The sequence below is a fragment of the Sarcophilus harrisii genome, chromosome 2 (genome assembly GCF_902635505.1).
Source record: "Sarcophilus harrisii chromosome 2, mSarHar1.11, whole genome shotgun sequence".
Classification (NCBI taxonomy): domain Eukaryota; kingdom Metazoa; phylum Chordata; class Mammalia; order Dasyuromorphia; family Dasyuridae; genus Sarcophilus; species Sarcophilus harrisii.
The window spans coordinates 529666056-529693969 of record NC_045427.1 but is presented as its reverse complement, the minus strand read 5'-3'; the positions used below and the strand labels follow the sequence as shown (position 1 = coordinate 529693969).

Below are 27914 nucleotides of genomic sequence, written 5' to 3'. Positions count from 1 at the left end.
GAGAATCTCTTATTATTTACAATTTACTTTAACTTTTAAATATCCAATAAATTAAACATTTCAAAACTTTCCTCCTTGTCAATGATTTTTTCTTTTCTCTTTTGTCCTCCCCCACCCCCCACCCCCCAAAAAAAACCTGTTCCTTTATTTCCTGTTTTTTTTTTTTTTTTTGTCTATTCTTTCTCTAGCCCTGCTCTTCCCCCATACCAGCCTCCAGATTGGAAAGAAACAAAACAAAAACAAAATCGCAATAAACTGTTATAACAGATAAGCAGTTGGGCAACATAAATTCCTACACTGACCACCCCCTACTGTCTTATTTTACAGATGAACTGGAGACTAGAGAATAGAGTTGTGGATTTGATAAATTAATTTAATGCTAAAATATTAGTATGTTAACTCTTTTAAATAAATTTGCATTTTTAAGTGGAAGATTTCATAGATTTCACATATAGAAAAGCAACTAAAAGAGTATATTTTAGCTACTTTTGGCAGGCTCAGAGAGATTTGTGGTTGACTGGGGGAAGAAGATTTTCAATGACTCTTAAGTCAGATTTCATCTTCATCAGAACTGAGAAATGTGGCAAGTCCTGAGTTTGCAATAGCCTAACCACAGCTTTTAAAAAAAATCTTATTTTTTAAAATTCTGAACTTAATAAATACCAGAAAGAGAAAAATTTAAATATATAAAGTAGAACAACAAGAATCATATGTGAAAATTAAAATCTTTATTATGTAGATTGCTTTAAAAAAAACTGCAGTAAATTAAACAAGTGACTTTCAAAGCTGAGTTATCTGTGTTTCCTTAAGAATTTTCTTCTGTTCTGTGCATTAAAAAAAATGTTTCAATGACCCTTCTTTCTTTCTTGACTTATTTTATTTTCAGCCTTGTTAACTTTCTTGTTCCTTCTCTCAATTAAAAAAAAAAGAAAAGAAAGATATAATCCTTGTAACAAGTAAGCAGAGTTAAGTAAAACATCTACATATTTACTACATTCAAAACTATCTCATTCTTCCCCTTTAGATCATTACTTCTTTGTCAGGAGGTGGATAGTTAGTCCCTTAGAATCATGCTTAGTCACTGAATTGAGTAGAGTTCTTAAATCTTTAAAAATTGTTGTTCTTTAGTGTTATTATTATACAAATTGTTCTCATGGTGCTGTTTACTTTATTTTGCTTCATACAAATCTTCTCAAGTTTCTCTGAAATGAGTTCTTCTGTAATTTCATGTATATAACAATATTCCATTATATTCATATACCATAATTTGTTCATTCATTCCTCAATTAACAGTCACTTCCCCCTTTGTTTCCATTTCTTCAAGATGACAGTAAAAATGACTGGTATAAATATTTTTGTACACATGTGCTTTTTTCCTTTTTTCTTTAGTATCTTCAGACATATATACATACTTAGTAGTTGTATTGCTACATCAAAGAATATGCATAATATAGTGACTTTGGGTGCATAATTCTAATTTGTATTCCAGAATTAGCCACAGCTGTTTAACACCAGTTGAAGGATGCATCCTTCAATCAAATTTCATTCTTGAGCTTTTATTCTGGTTGTTGTTAGTGTTAGGCACAGTTAATTATGAAATTAAACTGGAACTTAGCCTAGTTTCATATATAGCTATATATCTAGAATACAAATGAAATACATAATTCATGTTATTTTCCTTAGTACCCAGCACACTGTTCTACACAGAGGAAACACTTTATAAATGTTGAACTGCTTAAAAATCAAAGAAAGATGTGGAATACATGATTTGCATTTTGTTTATTTAATTAGATCATGATTTTCATATGAATTATTTTGACCTTTTTGACCTCAAGCCATGTCTTCTATTTCACTATATACTAGTAGGATTTATGTGAAGTAGAAAATCCACTGGATTTGAAGTCAGAACCTGAGTTCAAAAGGCAAACCCTTGCAAATGACTTCCTTTAGCAAGAATTCAGGGCATCCAAATCCAATGCTCTTTCCATTAAGCCAAACTGTTTCTTTTGTGGATTACATTACAAATCTGTGGACAAAAAAAGAAAATGCTTATTCAGATATTTATATAATTTAAAGAAAAGTTATATCAAAAGGTCTGATTGCAACCTGTCATACTTTAGTAAATGGTTTCTTGAATGGCCATGACCAAATTCATTATCTGTTGCTCCATCATCCAGTAGTGGTGAGCCTCTTAGAATTTAGCTATGATGCTTTTCAAGTAACAATACTTGAAGATTTTTCAGTTTCAAGTAGGACCTAATAGAACTTTTTCTCTGCTGGAAGAGCCTTCAGGAATGTAAGCCTCTTCTATCTCAATTCAATTCAATTTAATTTAACCAGCAATTACTGAATGCCTACTATGTGCTAAGCATTGTACTAGATGCTGATGATACAACGACAAAATTCAAAGATTCTTTTGATGAGCTTTTATTCTATTGTAGGGGAAATAACTAGTAAACAGATAAGTAGAGATAAAAAATAATAAGTGTAGAGGGTTCAGAAAGTTCTATTCTTGGAGACTGCTTTTGAAGTGAGCCTTGATGGAAGCTACAGATCTTGATGAGACTTGAGAATAGAACTGTAGAGAAAAAGGGAAGTTAAATTTTTTTTTTTCAAAATCCACATTTCACAAAGAGAAAAACCCTATAATGAATTATAAAAGACTAGAAAACTTGATTCCTTCATCTGTTAAATGAGGGGTTTGTTGAAATGATCTCTGAGGTACCTTTCAGCTCTGAGGCCCTGAGAGGCCAAGTAATTTACTCCAAGTCACACAGCTATTGTCAAAGGTGGAAACTAAATACAGGTTCTCTGATTCCAAATCCCATGTACTTTCTACTTTATCATGCTGTTGTTTTCTTTCCTTTGAGGAAAGAAATGTGCAATGAATGATACTAAGTTGTGAAGAGAGGAAGATGGGAGGAGGGTTCTGATTAGAATGCCTCATTCATTCACTACCATACAGCTCTGTTTCTTGTATTAAGATACTAAAAACAAAACAAAAACAAAACAAAAAACAGGCCCCTGATTATAGGGAACTTTCATGAAAGACAGTCCCTTTACAAATGCAAATCTATACCTTCTCTGCAACTTAAGGTCTCAGTTAAACTAGGAGCAGTTATACAACTTCTCCTACAATCAGTATTTTTTGTGGTCAAAGACTCGAGTTGAGCCCATCTGACTTGAACGCTGGCTCTCTACCATCTCCACTTTCTCACTCATGTTCAGTCTCTCCCTTTCCACTGGCTGCTTCCTTCCTGCATACAAATATACCCATGTCTCCTCTATCCTCAAAAAACCTTTACTTGTGCCAACTGTCCCCATTAGGTCCAGTCCCATACCAAAGGCCGTTTACGATAGGTCCCACTGCTTCCTTTCCTCTTTCTCCCTTCTTAACTCAGCAGTCTGGCTTCTGACCTTGTCATTTAACTGAAACTGCTTTCTTCCAAGTTACCAGGGATATTTTAACTTCTAAATCCAATGCCCTTTTTTCACCCCTCGTCCTTTTTGATCTCTCTGCAACCTTTGACATTGTCCATCACTCTCTTGTCTGTGATATTCCCAGTTAGTCAAGTAGTGCAGTGGATAGACTAGAACTGGAGTAAAAAAGATCTGAGTTCAAATACTACTTTAAATCAAATGAGGTAATATATGTAAAGCGCTTTGTACACTCTAAAATGTTATATAAATCCTACCTGTTATAATCATTCTAGTTACTTTTCTCTAGGTTTTCATGATACTACATTCTCCAGGTTCTTTGACTTGTCTGAGCCCTGTTGCTCAGGTTTCTTTGCTAGCTTTTCATTCAAGTCCTGTTCACCAATCCTGGGTGACTCTCAGGCTCTGCTATAGGTCTTTTCTCCTTTACTTCAGTCTATTTAACATGGTGATGTCATCAGCTCCCATGGCATCAGCTACAATCTCTATGCAGATGATTCTGAGGTCCGTCTGTTCAGCCCTAACCTCTCTCTTGTTATTCATTCTTTATCTTCCATTGTCTAGCAATCTTGAACTGCATGTTTCATAGATATCTTAAGCTACCAGGGTCCAAAATCTTACTTATTCTCCCTCTCCCTCCTTCTTTTCCTACCCTCCTTCTTACTGCAAAGGATACTTCTATCACTCCAGTTGCCCAGATAGGCTTGCAATCTAGGTGTCACCCTCAATTCCTCCTCACTCTATTCTAGTGCCAAAGCCTGTCAGTTATGCCTTTGTAACATCTCTTGTTTTCTGATGCTGTCATTGCCCTAGTGTAGGCCTTCATTATTACTTTATACCTGGATTATTGTAACAGCCTGCTACTGGGTTTACCTGCTGCTCCAGTCCATTCTCCATTGTGTCAAAGTGCCTTCCTAAAATGTGAATGTGATTGTCACCTTCCCACTCAATAAACCCCAGGAACTCTCTATTACCTACAAAATCAAATAAATCCTCTGTCATTCAAAGCCTTTCATAATGTCTCCCCACTGGCTATCCCACATTTCCAGTCTTCTAATATACTTTGTTCTTATCCTTGTGCTCTGAGACTCAGTAACATCAGCCTCGTTGGTGTTCCAAGTACAAGAATTTAAATCCTTCTACTCCAAAAATTTTCACTAGCCATCCCCCATTCCTGGAATTCTGTGTTTTTTTTCTTCACATTTCTGCCTCCTGGTTAAGTCCTGACTAAAATCCCCCATTCTACCAGAAGAAGCCTTTCCCAATCCTCCTTATTGCTTATGGCTGCCCTCTTGAGATTAGCTCCAATTTATTCTCTATATAGTTTGTTTGTACACAGGAGTTTGCATGCTGTCTCCTTTCATAAGACTGTGAGCTCTTGGAGAGAGAGAGAGCAGGACTGTCTTTTGCCTCTCTTTGTACTTAGCATGGTGCTAATAATAATAATAAATGCTAAATACCTTACTGACCGACTACTAACAACTAAGGTTTAATTTGGCCCAAAGTATAAGACAAGTTTCTTTTGCATGTATTTTAACAATAGAAGAAATAGTAGTTTTCTTATTCTGCCTTAACACACTTTCCCTATAGTCTATTCCTAGAGCCCAGTTAGGGAGCTCCTTGTCCCTCTTTCTAAAAGGACTATTTCAAAATTGAGACCACTTGAAATCTATGACAAGGGTCTGGGTTAATGATTCTTAATTTCAAATTTTCATCATGCACAAGGCCAACTCACCTTAAAAAAAAGAAAAAAGAAAAAGAGGTGGTTTTAGAACTAGAGGGCTAAGGGTATGAAATTGGGCAGGTAACAATAGATAGTAACTGACATGTGCCTGGCACTGTGCTAAGTGCTTGACAATCATTATTTCATTTAATCCTCATAACAAATCTGGGAGGTAAATTCAATTGTTATCACCTTCTTACAGATGGGGAAGTTGAGGCAGACTTGTGACTTGCCCAGGGTCACACATCTAATCAGCATCTACGGCTCTAATTAAATTCAATTTTTCCAGACTCTAGACCCAGGGATTTATATACTGTGCCTACCAGCTACCCTTAGAGCAAGACCCACATCCTTTCTGTGCCTCAGTTTCCTCAACTATAAAATAAGAAAATTGGACTAGATGATTTCTAACATACTTTCACCTAAACCCTATGCTTCTACTTTTTTTTTTTTTTTTTTTAATTGTGTGAGAGGGTCTAGAACCCCTTGAATACCTGAGGAAGGCATTCCCGGCAAATGGCTTCGGGAGGAGTCCAGGCCCAGCTAGCTCCATTTCATCCCAGGGTTCCCAATCTCCACTCCTACAGTTCAGCCCATCCTAATTCATGCACCTCCCCCACTGGGAGAAAGGGGAGGACACAAGCATTTCCATGTTAATTGCTTGGGTTAGAAAGGGAGGAAACACTGAAAGTAGGGGAGGAATGTCCGTGTGGCCTGCTCTTTCGGCCTCCATTGTCTGTGAGGGGAATAGCAAAAGGGGCATCCAGAGAGACCACAGTACTCCAGGATTCCTGTATTCCCTGGGATCTCTAAAATGGATCCCTTCTGATGGACAGGCCTTCTGCTGTAGTAGAAGCAGTAGGAGGCAAAGGTAGGTTTAGTATTGTATATATGGTCTTTTTCCAACCTCCAGACCTTCCTAAAAGTGATTTAACTATGTTTTGTACTAGGCCAAATCAGCTGCTTCCTTCTTATCTCTCTAGCTATAGCATAAATCAATACATTTATATTTTAATAAGTTTGTTGTTCCCACTAGAATTTCTAGTGGGAAAAATCCTTTTGAGGGATGGAAAAATTTCAGCAGGGAAAGATCCCTAAGCGAAACAAAATAGAGCTTTTAGGAAGAAAAGAGAAAGACAAGAGGAAAGCTAAGAAATAATGTGGGAAGGAGAGGTAAGGGAGTAATTCAGTATGCAGAGTTTAAGCTTTCCGGATTCTAGTTTTTTTGTGTTTGGTGGAATTTGCCTTAAAAGGAATTAGAGAACAAAGATTTTAAATCTCTTAGGTATTCATTGCATTCCTTTGACCTTTTCGTGATTTTAGTTGAGTTAAAATAACAGTAAGTATGAGGATAATTTTTTATTTTCATGCTATTTAAGGCACCATTTACTTGCTATGTTCAGGACATAAGAGAAGTAAATTAGCCTTTGTGGAAAAAATTTTCAAACAATTCAGGGACAGGAAAAACCACACCCTTTCAAAACACACACGCTAGTAGTTTAATTGGATTTTGATACAGCTTTTTAAAATGTGTTCAGCTTTTGTAAAAATTAAGAAATTTTTCACAGAGTATACATTTATTTTAAGGGAAAGCTGCCTGCAAACATGGTTAAAATCATGTTTGCTTATGACAGCACATTTGGATACCTTTTACAAATATATAAAGTATGTATCTTTTTTTTCCAAAACCCCTATGGCCTGAAAGCAATTTATTAATCAAACGATACAAAAATCACAACACCAGAGATGGAAAAAAGCCTTCAGCATGGAATCAACTAGTTAATTCCCTGGGGAATCTTTCCTGATTGTTTCCACAGTGTTCTTCCTAATGCTTTGTCCAAATGTGTCCAAACTTGGTTAAATAAAGAAAAGGTTTATTTTAGGATTTCAGTTGGATATTAGGAAATTAATGATTCTTCCTTACTTTACTTTGCCCCTTTTTAGGGCTGAGGATATTTTGAACAATACTCTCGCAAAGTAGGGTAACTGCAAATATGCTAAGGTTTTTTTACTACAACAAAATGACATTCTGCTTTTTATCAATTCCCCTGAAATCAGTTTGCACACCTAATTAATTACAAAGCTGGGACAGAAATGTTGCATGAGAATTTGTTTGCATGTAGTTTGGTTTTTTCCCAGGTTTTCCCATTTATTATGTTCAGTGCTCTTGCATGTGATTTTACTTCAGGAAAAAATGTTCAATACAGTCACTGTGTTGAAAAAGGCATTTGTAGCATTTAGGATTTGTAGGATTTAAATTATGATATGCTAATTTGAAATTCTATAAATGGCATAGGAGTAAATTAGATTATGTGGTGGTCTGTGTGTAAATAACACAAATTAATATTCATGTACAAAATACTCAAACAGGCCCATCAATTAAAATATCAAATGAACTTGGAGAAAATTTCAATCACATATTACAGAGTAGAATTGAATTATCTTGGTTTGTTTTGTTTTGCTTTGCTTTTTTTGTGCAATGGGATTAAATGACTTGCTAAAGATCTCTTAGCTTGTAAGTATCTGGATTTAAACTCAAGTGCTTCTGACTTCTGGCTAGTACCCCACTGTGCCATGCCTCCTTCTCAAATTTTTCTTAAATTTATAGCATTTCACCAATAACATCAATGAATTATGTAATTTCTTAAATAATAGAAAAATTCCACATAAATCTTACTATGATTCACTTCAGTTGAATTGGCTTAGTAGTCCTTAAGCTTTTTATAGTAAACATTCTTTAAATATTTCGCTAATGAAAAATACTTTGGTCTCTCAATGCACCTCACTGACCACTATGAAAAGAAATCTGTATAGTACTATTCTCAGTGCAGCTCTAAATTGTTCTAATTAATCCTTTTACCAGCTTAGAATATCCTTGCCCAAAAATTTATTAATATATAACACTAGTACTATAGTATTAGAATTTTACAAGTGAGGAAACTATCATATAAATGGCAAAAGTGATTTGTTCATAATAATGTGGATGAGTGTATAAATTAAAGTATGTTGGAGAGCAGTGAGTAACTTCATTAGCTCTTTGTTAGCAGATCAGAACCACTTTCCTTTTCCTTCTTCAAATTTGGATTCATTCACTTACTAGCTGTGTGACTCCAAGACAAGTCACTTAACCTCTGTTTGCTTCAATAATATTGAAAAAGTGGTCAAAGTGCATGATGGGGGTAAAGTTCTGATTGGATGCCTTCATTTATTAAATAAACACTTGTGAAATAAATACCTACTACCTCACAGGCCTTGTTTGATGCTGCTCACCCATACAGAAAGAAGAGTCCCTGACTTGAAGCTTATACTTTACTGCGGGGAGCGAGGGAAAGGGAGACACAGGAGAAGGGGAGAAAAGCTGAACAAATTTTTAAAATTCTTGTTTGCCTCAATTTCCTCATCTGCAAAATGGGGATAATAATAGTATTCTTCCCAGAGTTATTATGAGGGTCAATTGAAATAATAATAGCACTGGGCCAGGTACATACTAGATGCGATATTGATCTTAGCTATTACTATATTATTATCTAAGTGTACAGTTTCTGATCTCTGCTGGGTGTTCATGCTGCTCAAAGTCTTTCTGTTATATTTAACTCTTAATCATTTCTTAATAATTTCTTAAACATTTTCTACAGTTCCAAACTTTACCCTTGAAAGTGCCACTATTTTTGCCACCCTTCCATTCTAGAGTGGCTGAATTAATCAATTAGTACCAGTTACTCTTCTTGGAGGCCTCTGCATACCTCTATTCCATCCAGACTGGCTTACTTGCTGTTCCACTTACCTGACATTCCACTTGTCTCTGTGCATTGCACATGCCATTCCCTGTGCCTGAGATGCATTCTCTCCATACCTTGGTAGGAGAATTCATGAGATCATAGTATCAAAGAGCTGGGAGGGACCTCAGAAACTCATTTAGTTTACCTGGATCTTCTGAATCCAGAGTACCACACTACTCTGTCTTGCTTCAAGGCTCTGCTCCTATCGGTCTTCTGTAGAAGGTCCATCCAAAATCTTGCAGGTGCTAGAGAGCTCCCACAGAACATATAGGTATGTAGAATACATTTACATATATGTGTGTAAGTGTGTGTGTATGATCATACCTTCTCAGATGAAATATTTGTAAAGCACTTAGCACAGTGCCTGACATCATGTAATAGACACTTATTTCCTTTCTTCCCTTCCTCTGTGTCATCTCGCCCACCTCCCCTACCCCTATGTCCCTTTTCCTTGCCCTCCAGTAGCCTATAAGCTTCAGGTCAAGGACTCTTTTCTTTCTGTATGTGTGTGGCCAGCATCAAACAGGGCCTGGGAGCTAGTAGGCATGTATTTCACAAGTGTTTGTTTAATAATGAAGGCATCCAATCAGAACTCTATTCCCATCATCCATTTTGACCACTTCTCTGGTATTATTGTTCACTTTTCCTTCCTTTCTTCCTTCTCAATTCTGAGGAAGATGTAATTTGATAACTAGGAAGGGTGAGGTATAATTTAAAGTCAAATAATCTGGATTCTGTTTTCACTTCTGAGATTTAGTACCTGGGGAACTAAGCAAGTCCCTTAACTCTCTAGGCTTGAACTTGATTATCTGTAAAATGGACTTTTAGAATCACTTCCAGCTAAAAAACTATGATCTCATCTCATCAGTTGCTTAGAGTTGTGTCTGACTCTTTATGACCCCATTAGGGAGTTTTTGGGGCAGAGATACTGGATTGCCTTTTCCTTCTTCAGCTCATTTTACAGGTGAGGAACTGAGGCAAATAGAGTTTAATGACTTGCCCAGGGCCACATAGCTGGGAAATGTTTGAGATAAAATTTGAACTTAAGTTTTTCTGAGAGTCTAGGATTATGTCACCTAGCTATTGCCCTGATCCTTTCTGTAAATTCTGAGTTCTTTACCTTCCTGTGAGTCTAATCCTCATACCTCCTCCATGACCTTCTCTAATCCATCTCTAATAAGCATCTTTGATCTCTTCCTCCACTGGCTCCTTTGCATCAGCCTAGAAACATATTTAGATGTTTCCACATCTAAAACAAAAGCTTTACTTAACCCATCTACTCAGTTCAGCTACTGTCTCATAAGCTAGCCTCTCATTCATTGCCAAACTTTAAAAAAATGTTGTTTACACCTGATTCTTCCTCTTAATTATCACCTACTTTCTCCTAAACTTCTTGTAATCTGCCTTTCACCCTCTGTACGCTATTATAATAAACTAGGTTTGGATTCTGGCTCTGCTACTTCCTGTGTTATAAATCACATCACCTCTTGGTAAGTTAATTTATTCATCTATAAAATGAGAGGATTGGCCTAGATCATCTTTAAGGTCTTTTCCAGGTCTAAGCAATTTGATCAATATCTTTACAGAAATTATAACAACCCTGTGAAGTAATTAGTATCCAAGTGTTATCCCCATGTTACAGATTGGGGAATAATTTTTCATAGCTGTAAAATCTTTTGCTCATTTTTACACACCTTGTAAGCTATAGTAAAAGGCAGGATTCAAATCTGGGTCTTTTTGCTCTAACGTTATGATGGTGAACTACTTCACTATGCTCTTTTAAGGTTTGCTTGGACTATTGACTTTTAAAATTTACATTTAATTTTATTTATATTAATAAGGATTTATATTCTCTTCTTCCTATTATTGTCTTTTTTCTCTATTTGGAAAAGAAAAAAGAAAACCCTTATAACAAATAAAATTGTTAAACAAAATAAGTTCTTACATTGGCTATGTTTAAAAATATGTCTCATTTTACTTCTTGAATTCATAACCTGTTTGACAGGAGGTGGGTAACATACTGCATCATTGATCCTCTTGGTCATGGTTGGTCATTACATTAATAAAAATTCTTAAGTTTTTCAAAGTTTATTTGTCTTTACAGGGTTTTTATTAATTAAAATGTTCTCCTGGTTGTGCTCACTCTATTTTCAATTCATATAAGTCTTCCTAGGCTTCCTTGAATTTATTCTTTTGGCGTTTCTTAACAGCATGATAGTATTCTCTTTCACTCACCTACCATAATTTGTTCAGCCACTCTCCAACCAATAGTCACTCTCTCAGTTTCTTTCTTGGACTATTTTTCTACACCATCATATCTTCCTACACCCCAGTATACTCTGTTGTCTTGAATTCTTTCTTTAGCTATTGCTAAAGTTACATATGGACCACCTCAAAAACCATTCAGTGGTTCCCATTTCTCCTTGAGGAGTTCTTGCTTCTTAGCTTTGTATTTCAAATCATTCAGATTAGCATCCTATCTTTCCACTCATACTACTGTGAAGGTCCCTGACTGTCTCTCGCACACATGAGACAATTGAGGGATAAGAGAGAGCTCAGAAGGTATTGTCGAGTTTGAATTCACTCCTTTTCTGGTCTAACAACAATCTCATAAGCCTTAGAATGTCCTCTCTGAGGCTATCTAAGGGGTAGCATAATGCTCAGCCTAAAACATGAGTCCAGGTGTTCTACTTGTTTTGGCTTTTTTTTTTTTTTTTTTTTTTTTTTTTTTTTTTTTTTTTACAAGCAGTAAAGTAAGCCACATATAACTCAAATGTGGGATAGAACTGGTTCAGTCAATTAATCCACAGGCATATACTGAGTGTTTACTATGTGCCTCTATGCTATTCTATTCATTATGTTTTATCCTCAGAGCTATTATATGTAACTAATACATGTAATAACTCAGTTGTACAACTTTGTTGCTTGGCTACCTTATCATGATGATACAGGAACTCCCAAAAGTCTTAGTACTTTGATAGATGACCAAAAGAGGCAGCTAGATAGCTCAATGAATAGAGTGCTGGGTTTGGAATCAGGAAGATCTGACTTCAAACCCAGCCTCAGATATTCCCTAGCTGTGTGACCTTGAATAATTCATTTAACCTGAGTTTGATTGCCAAGAAACCCCATAACAGGGTCACAAAGAGTGACTATGTGACTAAACTCCTGAACAGCAACAAAGTAGCCAAAATAGAATTACTCCCCATCCCTATTATACTCCTCCCTTTTCACCCTTCCCTTTCATGTCTCTTATCTCTGTGCCTGACCTCCCCTTCACTTGTAAATTCCTATGTAATTTTCCAAGCCTAACTTAAATGGTACCTTGTAGCCTTCATTGATGTCTTGTTAGTAATGACTTTTCCATTCTGATTTCTTATTAGCATTTTGCACTCCTTTTATGCCCATGTCTCATTCTTTTACATTAACTATTATTTGCATATGTTCTGTCTTCTTCACTTAGCCCTTCAATTTAATGAGGATAGAGTTATCTAAACTTTATATTTCTTCCTGCACTTAGTTCTGTGTTTTGTGTTTAGTGAGGGCTTAAGACATTTTTGATAAACTGAGTTGAATTGAATCCCTCCCTCTGTATCTAAGTACTATATATTGCTGCTTTTCAGGGTCCCTGCCTTGGCTACAAGATGGCCTGAATCTTAATTACAAGAGGCTCAACTGGGAAGGTGTAAGTGTGTGGTTCAGAAATGGTGAGGGGTCACCATTTAATAAAAAAGCTGGAGAGATCTCTAGAAGCAAAGCAAAGTTTATTATATATTCTTGCGAGAAGGGTGTCCCACCAATCAAGCGGAGGAACAGACTTCTGGGGCAGGGTTAACACTTTTAATCCCTAACACAAATACCCCCTCCCACCACTGACCATCATCCTCATTGGCTGAGGATCTTACATTCTAAACACGGGAACTACCCAAGAAATTGAACTTGACCAATAAGTACATAGTTGCCCATATTTGACTGAAATAGGGAGAAAATGTCATGGAAGGATAGTAGGAAGAGGATTTAGGTATGCCCTTGGATCAATGCTCAAAGTCCTTCAGGCCTACTCAAACCCTGAAGTAGATGAAGCCTTACTCGATTTTTACAACTGTCTTGAAAGATCTCACCTCATCTCGTTCATAAGCAACCCTGTCGATGGGGAGATGAGAAACTGGCCACTCTTTTAGGACAGTTAGGCCTTTTGTCAGTAGAGATGAAAAAATTGTAAGAGCTGTGTGACTGGTGCAGATAGGGACAAAAGGAAAAAGGTGTCACTCATCCATTGACTTTTGCCCTTTGGGCATCAACTGGAAAAGTGGTAACTAGAAATTTTTGTCCCAAAATCCAAATTTCAGAAGTAACTCCTCTATCCATTTAGCTTCAAAATAAAGAATACTATAGCAATATGGTGAATTTAACAGCTTCCCAGTAAGTGCTGGATGACTGATTTAGACACTGACAATGGTTTTCCATAAGTTGAACTGTGAGTACTCCCTTCATCCCCAGTAGAGAGAGAGAGGATAGTAGTGTGGTATAGTGGGAAGCATCCTGGAGGCAGAGGACCTGGATTCGGTCTCTGACAATATCTGGTGTGATTTTTGACCTCTATGAGATTCACTTTCTCCATCTCCAAAATGAGGTTAGACTAGATGAATGAGTTTTCTTGTAGCACTAGGCCTGTGATCTTTTGCTTCTCTTTATTCATAGTCCTAGTACCTTGCACATAGCAGAGACAAGTTTGTCCTTAGACCATGGTCTGGTATTCAGAGGCTTTTCAACTGGTAGGGGCTCTTTGCTGGCATAATTTGAAGGAATCCATGCTCAAATACATACCAGAATAAGGCATTAAAACAGGAGTTCTTAATCCAGGGTTAATGGATAGATTTCAAGTGGTCTGTGAAGTTGTATGGGAGAAAATTTTACATTTAACTGAGATTGAATATTTCTATCACGTGAATTAAAAAAAAAAAAAAATTCTGAGAAAGGGTCTGTAGATTTCACCAGGCTGCCAAAGTAGTCCACCACACAAAAAAATATATTAAAGAATCATTGTTTTAGAGGAATACTTTAATTGAGATTACATTCTTCAAGATTCTCTTATTACCTCCCCATGCTTATTCTTATCATTTGTAAAGAAATGTTTGTTGAGTATAAAACATTATTGGTCAAGTATCATAGCACTTTATCTGTCAGGTCTCATAGGGTCTTTTTTTTTTATTATTGCTAAAATTAAAAAAGCAAATTCATTGATTGTTATTCATTTCAAAAAATTTTTTTTGGTTTTTGCAATACAATTATAAGTTTATATGGCAAATATAGGCTTTTTTGGACCTTTTTTCCCTCATTTTTAAACCTTGTGTTGTACTACATGATATCTAGACCTTTTTCAGCTCAAAATTTTGTGATCTTCAAGGTCAGTTACATCAATGATATATTAAATATCACACCTAACAAGGCTGGCACAATGTAATTGGCACATTGAGTTGAAGCAACTACCAGATTAATTCTGCAGTTAAAGTTAATCTAAGCACACACATCCCTGTAGTTAAAATAAGGTGGCTGCTAGGTTTTTGGCTCTTTAGTATACCTCATATGTAGGCCCCTTAATTTATGTGCCTTAGAAATATTCCCCTTTTGAAATGAGGAAGGTAATGCTGAACAAGGTATAGCCTTTGCTTGCATCTGCTTATTTTATTCCAATTTACTTTTAGATTATCTAACTTTTTATATTTTAATATATTTAACATCTACTGGTCATCCTGCCATCTAGGGGAGGGGGTAGGGGGGTAAGAGGTGAAAAATTGGAACAAGAGGTTTGGCAATTGTTAATGCTGTAAAGTTACCCATGTATATATCCTGTAAATAAAAGGCTATTAAATAAAATAAAAAAAAAAAAGAAAAAAAAATAGATTATCTAACTTTTAAATTAGTGATAATATTAAAAGTACATATTACATATGCACAAGACTATTCTGTGACATAATGGGAAGGAATATGGGAGGGGATTCAGAACTGAGTTTGAATACTTGCTCTATTAATCGGTTTGTGATTTTTCTGAGTTTTAATTTCTTCATCTGTAAAATTGATTTTTCATTATCCATTTTTTAGGATTACTGTGAGAAAAACACTTGTCAGTCATAAAACACTACAAAAATGTGAATAATTCTATTCTAAGGAAATATTACTAAGAAATTAGTGTTAAGTCATTGAAATTTTTTTTATGGAAAATTTTGTTTTACAAAATATACATTAGAATCATAGTTGACTTATTCACACTACTTCTTGTATAACAGTAAGTGTCATCTTCAAAAAGCTTTGATTTGTTTGGGAAGATGAAAAACACAGAACATCTTTTACAAAACAACTTATGAACACAGTTAAAATGGATATGGCATAAATTGAACATGTAACCTGAAAGAACATAAGGCAAAGAATTAACTAGAATCAAGTAAACTTCCTAGTAGATATGTTTCAGGACCTCCCTCTTCTCCCCTGCCCCTTTTTAAAAGACATCATAGGATGGCATTATTGAGTGGCAGAAGAGTAGAAAAGGAACAAAAAAGCACTGGAACAGAGATTGGCATGAGAAAACTTCATGGGTGGGATAACAAGCAGATGATCTTGACTGTGTAAGGCAGCAACAAGAAATGAAGCTGATGTAATGGGCAGAAGGGTCTGGGGACAAGAGAGCTTGGAATGGAATTACTTCCACTAAGGGTTTCTCTGTCTCTTTGTGGTAAGGATGTAAGTCTAGGTTCCTAAAGGTTATTCTAGGGGAACCTAAGCTTTGTCAGGTCTTAGCAAGCCAGAATAGCTTTTAGTATCTGACCATTTATGACACATTATTTGTTTCTGGGACATGCAGTTTCAACAACAGTCTGGCCATCAGAATGATTTTTGTTTTATCTACAGTAATCCATGAAGACTTGCTACCATAATATGTGAAAGGGTTTTGATATGTCAATGGAAGGAGCATCTACAAAAATGGAATTATAATGAGTATTAAAAAATCCTGACCCTAACCAAGGTCAGAACAGTTCCATTACTACCTTTTTACATTACACTATCTAATTTATGCTCTCATCATCTTCTGACTTATTTCAACAGTCTCTTAGCTGGTTTCCTTAAGTAAAATTTTCTCCTCATTCAAATCTAAGTGGTTGGTAAAATATTTTTCCAACACAATTTTCCTGCTCCAGGGTCCCTTTTGCTTTTTATATTTTTGATGTTGAAATTCATGTACCTAGCATTCAAACCTATCCCTCAGTTGCCTTCCTGCTCTATTTCCTCCTTTCACATATATTTTTCCTATCTCATCTTTTATCATTAGGGACTCTTAACTCAACTGACTTACTTATCCCACCTCAACTCTCCTTTAATTCATTTCTGTTTCTTTGAAATCTGCCTCAAAATATCTTCATGCAGCTTTCCCTGACTAAATCCATCTATTTCTCTGTTCTGTTATTTAAAGAAAGTAGTCACATGTAGAACTGCTTCCACTTAATCCAAGTTAAATCCTCCTTCTATCCACCTATGCAGGACTTCTTCACCCCATGATGAAAAAAAGTAAACTGTTAATGCATACAGATTATTCTTATATTATTATGATTTTTGTAAATGATATTTATTTTTATAAAAATATATGGACAACTTGTAGAATTCTAAAACATAGCAAAGGAGATAGGTGGATCTTTCCTCCTTTCCCCTTTCTCCCCACAGTTTTTTATTTGTTGTTATTTTGATAGAAAATTATTTTAGTTCTAATATACAAAAGTATATATTTTCTTATATTTGACTATATTATACTTCCTCTTTTATTTAGCTTTAAAATGTCCAAATTTATGTCTGAATGGTAGCAGAATCATATCAAGGATAAAATAAATGATACTGTTTAAAAGCTTATTTAAACATTTATTATACAAATACATATTTATATGTACATGCAAGTAGTCAGGCCTGTTCTAATAAATAGTTCTTTCTGAGATTTACAAATATTTTGCACATATAGTATTTTTTCATTCTTAAACCACAAACTGCAAAAAACCCACAGGAAGTTGTATTCGTAAGTGTTGTGGTTTACCAATTCCTATTCAATTTGCATTAGATAATCAGAAATAAATTAAATTTTTTCAATCCCAGTACATATTTGATCAAACCTTATTTTCCTTTTTTCTCAGAATCTTTGTTATTATTCACTACTAATTTTCTCTAAAGGATAAATGACCATATGTATAAGAATTAAAAATTCTACATTTTCTGTGCTCTTTACATAAACTCGTAGTTTCTGACCATAGAAATTTTCTGAAGTTGTCATAATGAATTTTGTGTTTTTTTATTTCATAAGAGCATATTATAGAATAAAATAAATCGGCAGTGTGTGTTTAAGATCACATCAACAACAGTACGATAAAATATGAAAACATATTTTCATTTCTAGTTAATATTGTTGAAGATAAAAAATATGATTAGCATGTAAATCAATAAACATTTATTAAATACCTACCATGGCTTTGTGGTAAGAATTAGGAATATCAAGAAATATGAAAAGACAATCAATTCCTGCTCTCAAGAACTCAACAATCTTCCCTGATCCCATATGAAAGGATATATGCATAAGGAACACATAAGGCTAAGGCAGCTCATTTTCACCACACTATATGGAAGCTGATGTTTGGGACTGATGCTTCTTCCTAATGGTATTTCCATATACTAGTATGGTATGAATACATACATATTCCATATGGAATACATATATTCCATATAATATATAGGGTATATATAACATATATAGTATATAGCCCCGGGGGTATATAATGACCATTGGATATAATCTACTTGCTGATTTCATGTAGAACCTGATCAATGTTACACAGGTTATTTCTTCACAACGATCAAGATTATAGAGCTTCCTTCTGCTTTTAGCTTTTTGCTAAATTCCTTCTTTATAGGAAGAAAGGACTCAGTTTTAGTCAGTCTTAGTAGTTTAAGAGACCTTGAGGCTTTCTATAGCTCTTTTTAGATAATAAAAGCCTTTATACATCTAGGCAACAGATGAAGTCAAATAAAACAAATCTTAAATTTTAATTTCTGAACAGTATGCCAAGTTTCTTTCATAACCTTGATGAGAGGACCACAATCCCCAGAGAAAAGTCTCCCCCAGAGCACTCTCTGAAACATATAGTACTGTCTATTTTAGCTAAATAGCACCCTCAGTCTCAATTCTAGTTTTTGAATTTTATTTCTTGATCATTTTTCCTTGGGTTTCCATCAGAAAATGGCATCTTACTTTTAACTACAAAATCAATATGGCTCCCTATTTGATTTCCAGGAATCAACTTCATCTAGTGACTATCCAAATAGAGGCTACTGTAACTAGCAAATGGTCAATAACTCTGGGATTAAGATATCCTACAGTTTCTCAGTTCCAAAACTCTTTCAAATGCAAATGAATTGGGGGAATTGGGAGGTAGGAAAGAAAAGGTATTGGGATAAAACAGCCCAGGGATTAGGTCATCTTTCCTCTTCCTAGCCACTTTTCCTGCTTTTATTATGTATATGTGGGCAGCAAACTTTTCAAATCGTTGAGTGTACCCTCATACTTTTATTTTCTGAGGTCAACTTTATTCAGAGATTAATCCTACAATTTAAAACCTGATTTCCATGTAAATTAATTATACAGAGATATTTATATTTTAGTTCTAAAATCACTTTTCTCTTAAGATATATTTATATTGGAAAAATGTAAGAAAATTTGAAATAATGGAAAAATTTATATTTGTAAGAGTAGAATCTCAATTTTTTTCATGACATTAACTGGATTTTTTCTTTGTTTTGATCTGGAACATATGTTTTTCAAAGTCCTATTAGAATTGTTGTCTAAGTTAAATGTAGCTGCAGACACTAGCTGTTTGACCCTAGGCAAGTCATTTACTCCTGTTTGTCATAGTTTCCTTATCTGTAAAATAAGCTAGAGGAGGAAATGCCAAACTACTCCAGTATTCAACCTTGTATCCTACTACTTATTTGTATGTACACTGTATCCTCCTATTCTTAAACCCCACCCTTCTTCCCTTCTTCCCTTTACATGGTTTTAATTTTACTTGTGGCCTAACTTTTACTTGTGGCCTTCTTGAGAGTCTTTTAAGCTGAAACTAATTGTGATGAAGCTAAAACTTCCAAAGGAACATATATATATATATTTTTTTTTATTATAGCTTTTTATTTTCAAAATGTATACATGAATAATTTTCGACATTCACCCCTACAAAACCCTGTGTTCTAATTTTCTCCCCTCCCCCAGTCAGCAAGTGATCCAATAATATGTTAAACATGTGCAATTCCTCTACACATATTTCCACAAATATGCTGTACAAGAAAAATCAGGTCCATTAGGAGGGAAAATTGAGAAAAACAAAATGCAAACAAATGACAAAATGAGTGAAAATACTCATTCAGTATTTTCCACATTCCACATTCAGTTTCTATTGTCCTCTCTCTGGTGTAGATGGCTTTCTTCATCACAAGACCATTGGAAGTGGTCTGAATCACCTCATTGTTGATGAGAGCCATGTCTATCAGAATTGATCATTGTATAATCTTGCTGTTAACGTGTATAATGATGTGGTCCTGCTCATTTCACTCAGCATCAGTTCATTGAGTCTCTCCATGCCTCTCTGAAATTATCCTGCTGATCATTTCTTATAGAACAATAATATCCCATAACATTTATATACAATAACTTATTCAGCCATTCTCCAACTGATGAGCATCTACTCAGTTTCCAGTTACTTGCCACTACAAAAAGGGCTGCCACACTTGTGCACGTTTCCCCCTCCCTTATGATCTCTTTTACAAGGCCAGTAGCAACCCTGCTGGATCAAAGGGTATGCACAGTTTGATAGCTCTTTGGGTATAGTTCTAAATTGCTCTCCAGAATGGTTTTTATCAGTTCACAACTCCACCAAGAATGTATAAGTGTCCAGTTTTCCCACATTCCTTCCAACATTTGTCCTTCTCTTCCTGTCATGTTAGCCAATCTGAGGAGCATGTGGTGGTACCTCAGAGTTGGTTCATTTTTCAGATGAGGAAACTGAGGCAGACAGAATTGAATTACTTGCCCAGGGTCACAGAGTTAATGAGTGATTGAAACCAGACTTGAACTATGGAAGTCTTCTTGACTCTCTCCAATGTGACATCAAGCTGCCCCTTTGGCAAACAGTAGCTGCTATGCAAATGCTTACTCTATTTCCTCTCCCTCATAATCCACATTGCATGTTCTTCAGTAAATCACTTAGCTTCAGCTCCCTCATCTGTACTAGACATAATAGATAATAAGTTGTACTAGCTCATCTAGGATGGTTGTGAGAATCAAATGAGATATAAAATGAATTGCTATTATGCTACTAGTAAAATTTATGCTTTACTGAAACTTCTGCACAAAATGCATTCTTTTTGGACAGCTATCTTGGTGAGAGGAGGGAATTTGCATCCCTGTTCCCAGGGCTCAGATAATCTTCTTAGCACTAATGTTCAGTAAGAAACAGTTAGGACTTGGGTAGATACTTTTAGTAACATATTAAGCTTCTGAGGTTTGTGGAAAGATGAGTATGTAGGAAAGATCGGGAAGAACAGAGCTTCACTTCACTTGCTATTTCACCTTAATTATATTGTTTTGTTAGTGGCCTTTATTGGGAATTGTATCAGAGAATGGGAGGGTAGAAAAGTTTCAAGTATGTGTGGGCTTAGTTTATGATGGACATTTCTTTGCAACTAATATTTTGATTCAATTCAGCAAAAAGATTTAAAAACCTTGCAGTGTAAGGAGTGGTTTTCAATCTTTTGATGTTAATAGATATATAAATAATACTTTTTAATGTATAGTTCTAACTGTATGATGGGATAGGGCTTGTAAGTGAATGAAGAAATGAAAAAAATTTTTTAAAAACTTTTTTATGTGCAGGTCCTTTGCAAGGTTTTGGGGATACAAATACGATAGCATTTATACAGCACTTTAAGGATTACAAAGTGCTTTACAATATTTTCTTATTTTTTCCCATCTTTCAGATGAGGAAACCGAGTCTTTTAAAGGTTAAATGATTGGCTCAGAGTCACAGAACTCGTGCTGAGGTCTTCCTGACTACAGATCCAGCACTATTTATGGGGATCTTAGGGAGGGGTTTGTAAGACACTAGTTTGAGGCCTTTAGGGAATTTAGGGAAAGATAAAACCTATATGGGAGGGGGTGGTCAGGGAAAGGGAGTGTCTGAGCATTACTGGGATGGTGAATTGATCAGTTCATTCTTAATCCTTTCCAGGAATCTTGTAAGTGTGATAATATTTGATTACTGAATTCTGAGCCAGGAGTGGATAGCTGGAGGGGCTGTGAAACAATATAGCATCTGGTGATTTGGGGAAGGCTAGATAGCTGGTAGAGATGGTGCAGCTCACTCCCTAGTTTATATGGTTAGGCCCCAGGGTTGCAATTCCAAAGATAAGTGGATTAATATCCCCTGGGCCAGAGGAACATTTTTTTTTCTGGTGTTTAGTCCAGATGTACTCAGGTGGGGAGGAACATTAGAGGATGGCCAAGGTGGATGGCTGGAAGGGATGTGAAGCATGTTCCATGACAGTATACAAATACACATTTGCTGTGTTTTGCATGGAAGTTGCTCTCCAATTTTTTTTTTTTTAACAGATGATCTGTAACTCTAAAATACCATACTTACCATGTTTCTACTTCTAGGTATAACAACCAGTGTTCTTTGGGTCATTAGGATCTAAAGAAGATCCAGCATTGTAGAGGGTTCACTTTCAATTAATTTCTAAGTCGTATGGATTACATCTCCATGATGTCTGTTGAAATTATTTTCTATCTCTATTATCCCCATCCCAGTGTACTAGCCCTTGCTACAGCTAATAAATGTAAATTCCTTGAGGGCAGGGAAAGTTTATTATTCTTTTCTCTATTCTCAGTACCAGTGCCTACTACTTAATAATTGTTGAATAAATGCTTATTAATTTTTTTTCTGGACTACAGAAGTAGCCTCTTATTTAGTCTCTTTTCCCTCCACTACATTCTATTCATTGTTCGGAAATTAATATCCCTAAAACATAATTTAGGTCCTGCCAATTTCTTGCTAAAATTTTTTTCAGTGGCTCTCTTAGAATAAGCTCAAACTTCTCAACCTGGTATTCAAGGCTCCCCAGTATCTTTCCTTAGTCTTCCCAAAAAAAGGCAATTTATCATTTCTTGAACCTGCTTCTCCCTTTCCGGTGAATTAGCTCTTATTGTTCTCTTTGCTTGAAATGATTCACTCCCTCCTTATCTTTTTAAGGTCGAGTTTAAATATGCTCCCTCTTCCATGAAGTATCCCTCCAACTCCTTCAATTGCATATTGTCTCACTTTCTCTAATTTGAAACTTTTAATACTTGACATGTTCTGTCTCACACTCTTGTTATTTGTATATCTGCGTTATCATGTCCCCACTGCTCCCAGGCTGTAAACTTTGTCAGTCATCTTCATTGACCAAACTTAAAACATTAATTTCTTATACACAGTAGGCATTCAATATATCAAGTCAATAAACATTAACTAACTACTATGTACCAAGCAACACTAAAAAAAAAAGGGCAAAAGACCGGCCCCTTCTAGGGGGAGCTCAAAATATCACGGGATAAGATAAGTAAAAAAAAATAATAATAATATAAATAGGCTATGTAACAAGGTAATGAAGAGAGAGGAAATACTGGAAGCTTCCTGTATCAGTTAGGATTTTAGTTGGGACCTGAAGCAAGTAGGTAGAGGAGGTAGCACATTCCAGGCTCCTGAGGGAGAGCCAGAGAAAATGCAGAGCTGAGAGGTGGAGGGAGGTAGTGTTCCTGGAACAATAAGTCACTGGGTTGAAGAGTTTGTATTGGGAAGAATGAAGGAGGAGGGAAGGTGGCAAAATGTTCTACACCATTTTGTATTTGATTCTAGAGGCAAAGGGAGTCACTGGAATTTATCGATTCCAGGTTGATATGCTGAATGGAGGATAGATTGGAGTGGAGAGAGACTGGAGACGGGCACACTCACAAGCAGGATACAGCAATAGTAAAGAAGTGAGGTAAGGGCCTACAGCAGAGTGATTGGCAGTATCAGAGGAAAGATGGCCCAATGAAGATATGTTGCAAAGATGAAATTGACAGACCTTGGATACTATTCATGAACTGTATCAAGTATTCTCCTGTAGGCTTGCCATTTCTATGTAACTGTAAGCAAAACTTAATTTTACTGTGCCCCTTATAAACTCCCATCCATCTCATTTCCTACCCTCCCCCCAAAAGGCTTTTCCTTTACTGTCTTAGTATGAATTATACAAATATTCTCCTATTGGGAAAATCTAAGGGATCCTTCAAATTCTATTCTTTATTGGTCCTGGAACTATGGGATCAGATTTTGGAGCTGCAAAGGACAATAGAGGTCATTTAATCCAACCCTTCATTTTTCCAGTTGAGAAAACTAGTAGAGATTTAATTGAATTGACTTGGACTTATTAGCTTGTCCCCTTATGGCAAAACTAGTTGCTAGGGATAGTTGCAAAAAGGTCTCAGCCTTGATAGATCGAAAAACTTCCTAACAATTATCTTTTCTAAAGTAGAATGAACTTTCTTTCCAGAGATCGTCACTGGTAAAGGCGGACGTGATGGATTATTTGGTTGGGTTCTTACACGTGGCCCTAGTATCCCTGAAAGGAAAAAAAAATTTCATTTTTAAACATGCAAACCCATGACCACTTTTGATTAGTAAGGAAAGAACGTGGGAATCCATTCCTGACCTAGAGCGTGAAGACTCGAAGCTGGCTCCCTCTTTTGGTCATAAATGGCGGTTGGAGGGTGGTCTAGTGGTCCCGGTCCTCAGTCTCCTCGGGCTATTTTTTGCTTAAAAGAACAATAATAGTTCAGCTTCTACCCGGGCGGTAGTTCCAAGTTCGGAGTACCTTGGCCGAGTCCCAACTCTGCTTCCTTCCGTGCAGCCACATTCCTGGAGGGTTCCAGGCGTGCCTAGAACCCCGGGCTCCCCACGACTCTCCTTCCTCTCTCTCCCCGCCCCCAGAAACGCCTCCGTGGCTCGGGCCCGAGGGCTGGGCATGCTCAGTAAGCAAGGGCAGATGTGAGCGCCGCTGGCCGGCCTGGGGTTCCTCCGCTGCGGCTTCTTGTGTTGCCCCAACCCCTTCTCCTCCCAACAGGGAGGCTGGTTAAGTTGGGCACAGAGGACCCCTCCAGGGCAAGAGAAGGAGGTAACTCTCGGGGGTGGGCCGCCTGGGTCCGAATCCTTTCCTTCGTGAAGCCGCGGTCTCGGCTGGACGGGGCGTGAGCGACGAGGCCGGCCTGGCCCCGGCTGGCATGGCGCCGGTTGCCGGGAGAGACGGGTGGTAGCTGGGGCAGAGGAAAGAACCCGGGGTCGCTTCGGCCCCGACCGCTCCGCGGAGCCCCCCTCAGCTTTCGGCTCCCTCACCCGGGAGGCCCCGGGCCGAGCGGCCGACGCCGAACGACTCCGGGACTTTTGTCCAAGTTGAATCCCCTCCCCCTGGGCCGGGCCTGCGCTGCCGGCCCCCGCCCCCGGCCCCGCTCGCTCGCTCGCTCCCGGGAGATGTTTATTTGGGCAGCGGCGTGAGAGGAGCGAGCTGCGGCCGACCTGGAACTGCAGCTTCTGCCTTAAGAGTGAGGAGCCTCACTTGGCGCGGGAGAGACGCACAAAATGTCCGCCAGAGCTGCGGCCGCCAAGGTAAGAAGCACGGGGGCCGGCGCGGGAGCGGGAGCGAGCGAGGCCGGGTCGGGGCAGGGCCCGAAGCTCAGCCAGCCTGGGGCTGGGGAGCCTCCACGGCTCTTTATTTTTCCCCTATCTCCCACTGGAGGGCCAGGTCTGGGAGCGTCTCTGTCGGGTACAGAGCTCCGGGCGGGACGAGGACCCGGCGGCTGCGCCCGGGATGTAGAGGTTCTGGCAGACCTCGCCGAAGGGACCTCCCACCTGTTGACTGGCGGGCTCGCGCCGGGGCGGCCTCCTAACCCCTTCGGCCTCGCTCCTATGGGGACGCAGACCCCGCTATTCTCCCCCGGCGCCGAGCCAGGTGAGTAGGACGCCGAGGCGCAGCTCCGCCCCGGGAGTGGCCCGACTTTTAGCCCCGAGCCAGGGGGAGGGGCCCGGATGGAGGGGGGTGGCGGCTCGGCCCCGCCGGAGAGCTCGGAGACAACCCACCCTAGGATTGGTCTTCCGGCCCTGGGTGAGAAGGTGACGGAGAAGAAATACCGGCCCGGGGAGTTGGCGAAGGTGACAGGAGGGAAGGCTCGTTCGGGTGGGGCCGCCGTTGGCGACGCCGAGGCAGGTGCATCCCTCCTCCCTCCCTCCTGAGCCGTCCCACGGGCTAGGGACGCTCCCCGGCTGGCCGCTCGAGAGCTTTGAGGGTGTTTTGAGAGCCACCGGGCTCCCCGCGGCTCTGGAGAGAGCGAGGATGGAGTAGAGGGGAGGGGGCGGGAGAAGTGGGGCGGCCCCCACCGCTCTGAAAGGATCGTCCGCTCCCCGGTGAAACCGGCTAGTTTCGATCTGATGTCATTGATTGTGGTATGTGCTCCCTGCCTTGGTTGCGATAAGGCTCCGGACTCTGCAGGCTCCCAGCTGAGCGCGGAGCTGACTTTCCTCTGACTGCTCTCTCACTTCCATTTGTCAACAAGTGATTATTGCTTCTGTCCGGGAAGAGTTTCTCCGACTCCCTTACCGGTTCACGATTTTCACTTTAAAACTTATTGTAGCTGAATGCGTGACTTAAAAATACAAGCACATATTAAAGATATATACCATGTGCTGTTAAGTATACTGTCAAAATGGACCACTTGCAAACAAGTCCTTCCTCATATTTTTCCATATGCTGTGACTTTAGACCATATTTTGAGTTAACTAAAAGTAACTTTTACAAAATTTTATGAGTTTAGTAAAGTTAATTCACTTTTTTCTATCTGCAGCACTAGAAGCTTCCCCTTTCTGAATTGATTCAAAGCACCAAGGTTACAAAGCAGTTTATTTTTCTTTATTGAAAAACACATGTTCATATATGTCATGGAAAGAAGGTTACTTGAAGGCTGTATGGTCTTAGCTCTGGACCTGTCGTTTTGAAATTTCATTCGGTAATTACTAGACAGAAAAAATGGACTGACTTTTAAAGACACCTAAGAATGACTCTGATGAATCTAGTCTTTTTTTCCCCCTTTGGCTCTGTAACATTGAAGTAGGATCTTAGTGAAAAATTTGCCACTGAAATATAACCTACAGAATTTTCACACAAAACTGCCTGAGTTACTTTTCAAACAGAGCGATTTCCATCCTCACAAGAGGAGAAAAAAATTATTGTCCTTTAGACAGAATGTTACTTCTGCAGTGTAGGTAGTGTGAGTATCAGGAAGGGGAAAGAATACTTTATTTTTTGTTTTAGGCAGATTTTTCAGAAGACTTAGGACTTGGAAATGTTTTCTTTGTGAAAAGAGAATGAGGAATATTTTTTTTTCATGTTTTTTGGTCTTTTTATGGATAAGGCATATTGAAAAGTAGGACTAGTTATGCTTTTATTGCCTGTATTCTTATTGGTTATAATTTGGTCAGGTGTAATTTGAAAGTCTTCTTTTTTGCAAATATTGTAGAATATATATAAAATTGATTTTTCACCTTAATTTCCCCAAACCTTTAAAACACCTACATTTATAATATCTTTTTAGATGTTTATTTAAAAAAAAAAAAAGAGTGAACCTGTTAAGAGGTAGAGAAACATTTTAATATAAAAATGCTTTTATTGAGGTTTTCTTAACATTGACCTGAGGGGTCTTGTGAGCGTAAAATGAGATAACATGTAAAATACTTTGCAAAACTTACATAGTCCTTTAAATATTAGGCATTATTATTATTGAAATTTTTTTTCTAAAAACTTTTGTTTAAAGTTTTCTAATAAAGCATATTAAACTTCAGTCACTAGAGAGTTGATATATGGTATGTGCAAGTTAGGGATCTAGGGCTTTTTAGGATTTTTTACTTCTCTCCACCTTAAAAAATGTTTCAGTCTTTGGGCTGTTTTTGAAATTGGAGAGAAGTATATCATTTTGTATTTACTCTTTTTTATTTGGAACTGTAAACTTATTTTTGATCATGGGTACACTCTATGCAGAATAGGAAAAATAATAGTGATAATCTTCATTACCAAAGAACTATTTGAGAACTGAAGATAGGAGATATGTTTGGGAAACCCTGTTAGTGGTTGTTTATATCTTTGAATCATCAGAGATTGCAGAGGGAATTTTTTTGAAACTTGAAATTAAAGTGCCATCTAAGTTCCTGAGCTCCCTTGCTGTGTAGAGGGCAATGGAATTTAATATGAAATTTGGGCATTGTATATGTGCTTATACAATTTTAATATATTTTTAAGCACAATTTTCCTTATGTGTTGCTAGAGATTTTTTTTCCTGACAGGAAGGATATTGCAATGCAAACCATTGAAAAAAGTGCGTTGATTTACATGGTATTTGATGTGTGTGTGTGTGTGTGTGTGTGTATTTCTATCGATAAACGTATTTCTAGGCTATCAAATTAGGTACCACTTATATTTTAGCAACTTCATAGCACAGCTTCAAAATTATACGTAGGCTACTAATTCATAAGATACTCTTAAAGAGATGAGCAAACTAATCTTTTAGGTCTGGATTTTCTTGTAAGTAAATATAATGATGTAGTTAGGAATTTCAAATCTGTCAAGTAATTGAGGATATACTGTAAACCCAGTACTATGCTTAAAATACAAATTTTTAAAATTTAACATGTTTCTGAAAAGTTTCCATCAAAGGCCTTCAACTTATGTTAGCCATCTAGAGTGTTAAAACTAGAATTTATCCATTATTATAATACTACTTATGATAATTGCTTTTCTTCTTGGTCTCTGTATATTCTGAGTTCTGTGGTGGC

The 27914-nt window shown here is 37.5% G+C and overlaps 1 protein-coding gene and 1 long non-coding RNA gene across 12 annotated transcripts in view; one reads left to right on the top strand and one right to left on the bottom strand.

Moving 5' to 3' along the window:
* Positions 1–27914, top strand: part of TJP1 (tight junction protein 1) — a 281159-nt gene that overhangs the window by 145353 nt on the left and 107892 nt on the right. Inside the window, exon 1 of one of the 11 annotated variants that reach the window (XM_031955481.1) lies at positions 5829–6032. The exons of 6 other annotated variants lie outside the window; for them this stretch is intronic. Coding sequence is in view for 3 of the 5 variants with exons in the window: in XM_031955483.1 (XP_031811343.1) it covers positions 25122–25244 (123 nt within the window). In the remaining 2 variants the exon portion in view is untranslated. 4 more of the 11 variants (XM_031955478.1, XM_031955482.1, XM_031955483.1 and 1 more) reach the window with 4 other exon arrangements.
* On the bottom strand, positions 1684–23860 carry LOC116421849. Its single transcript, XR_004232410.1, has 2 exons — positions 23752–23860; positions 1684–2026 (listed from the first exon to the last, which is right to left on the bottom strand). It is a non-coding gene; the product is annotated as an uncharacterized LOC116421849 (long non-coding RNA).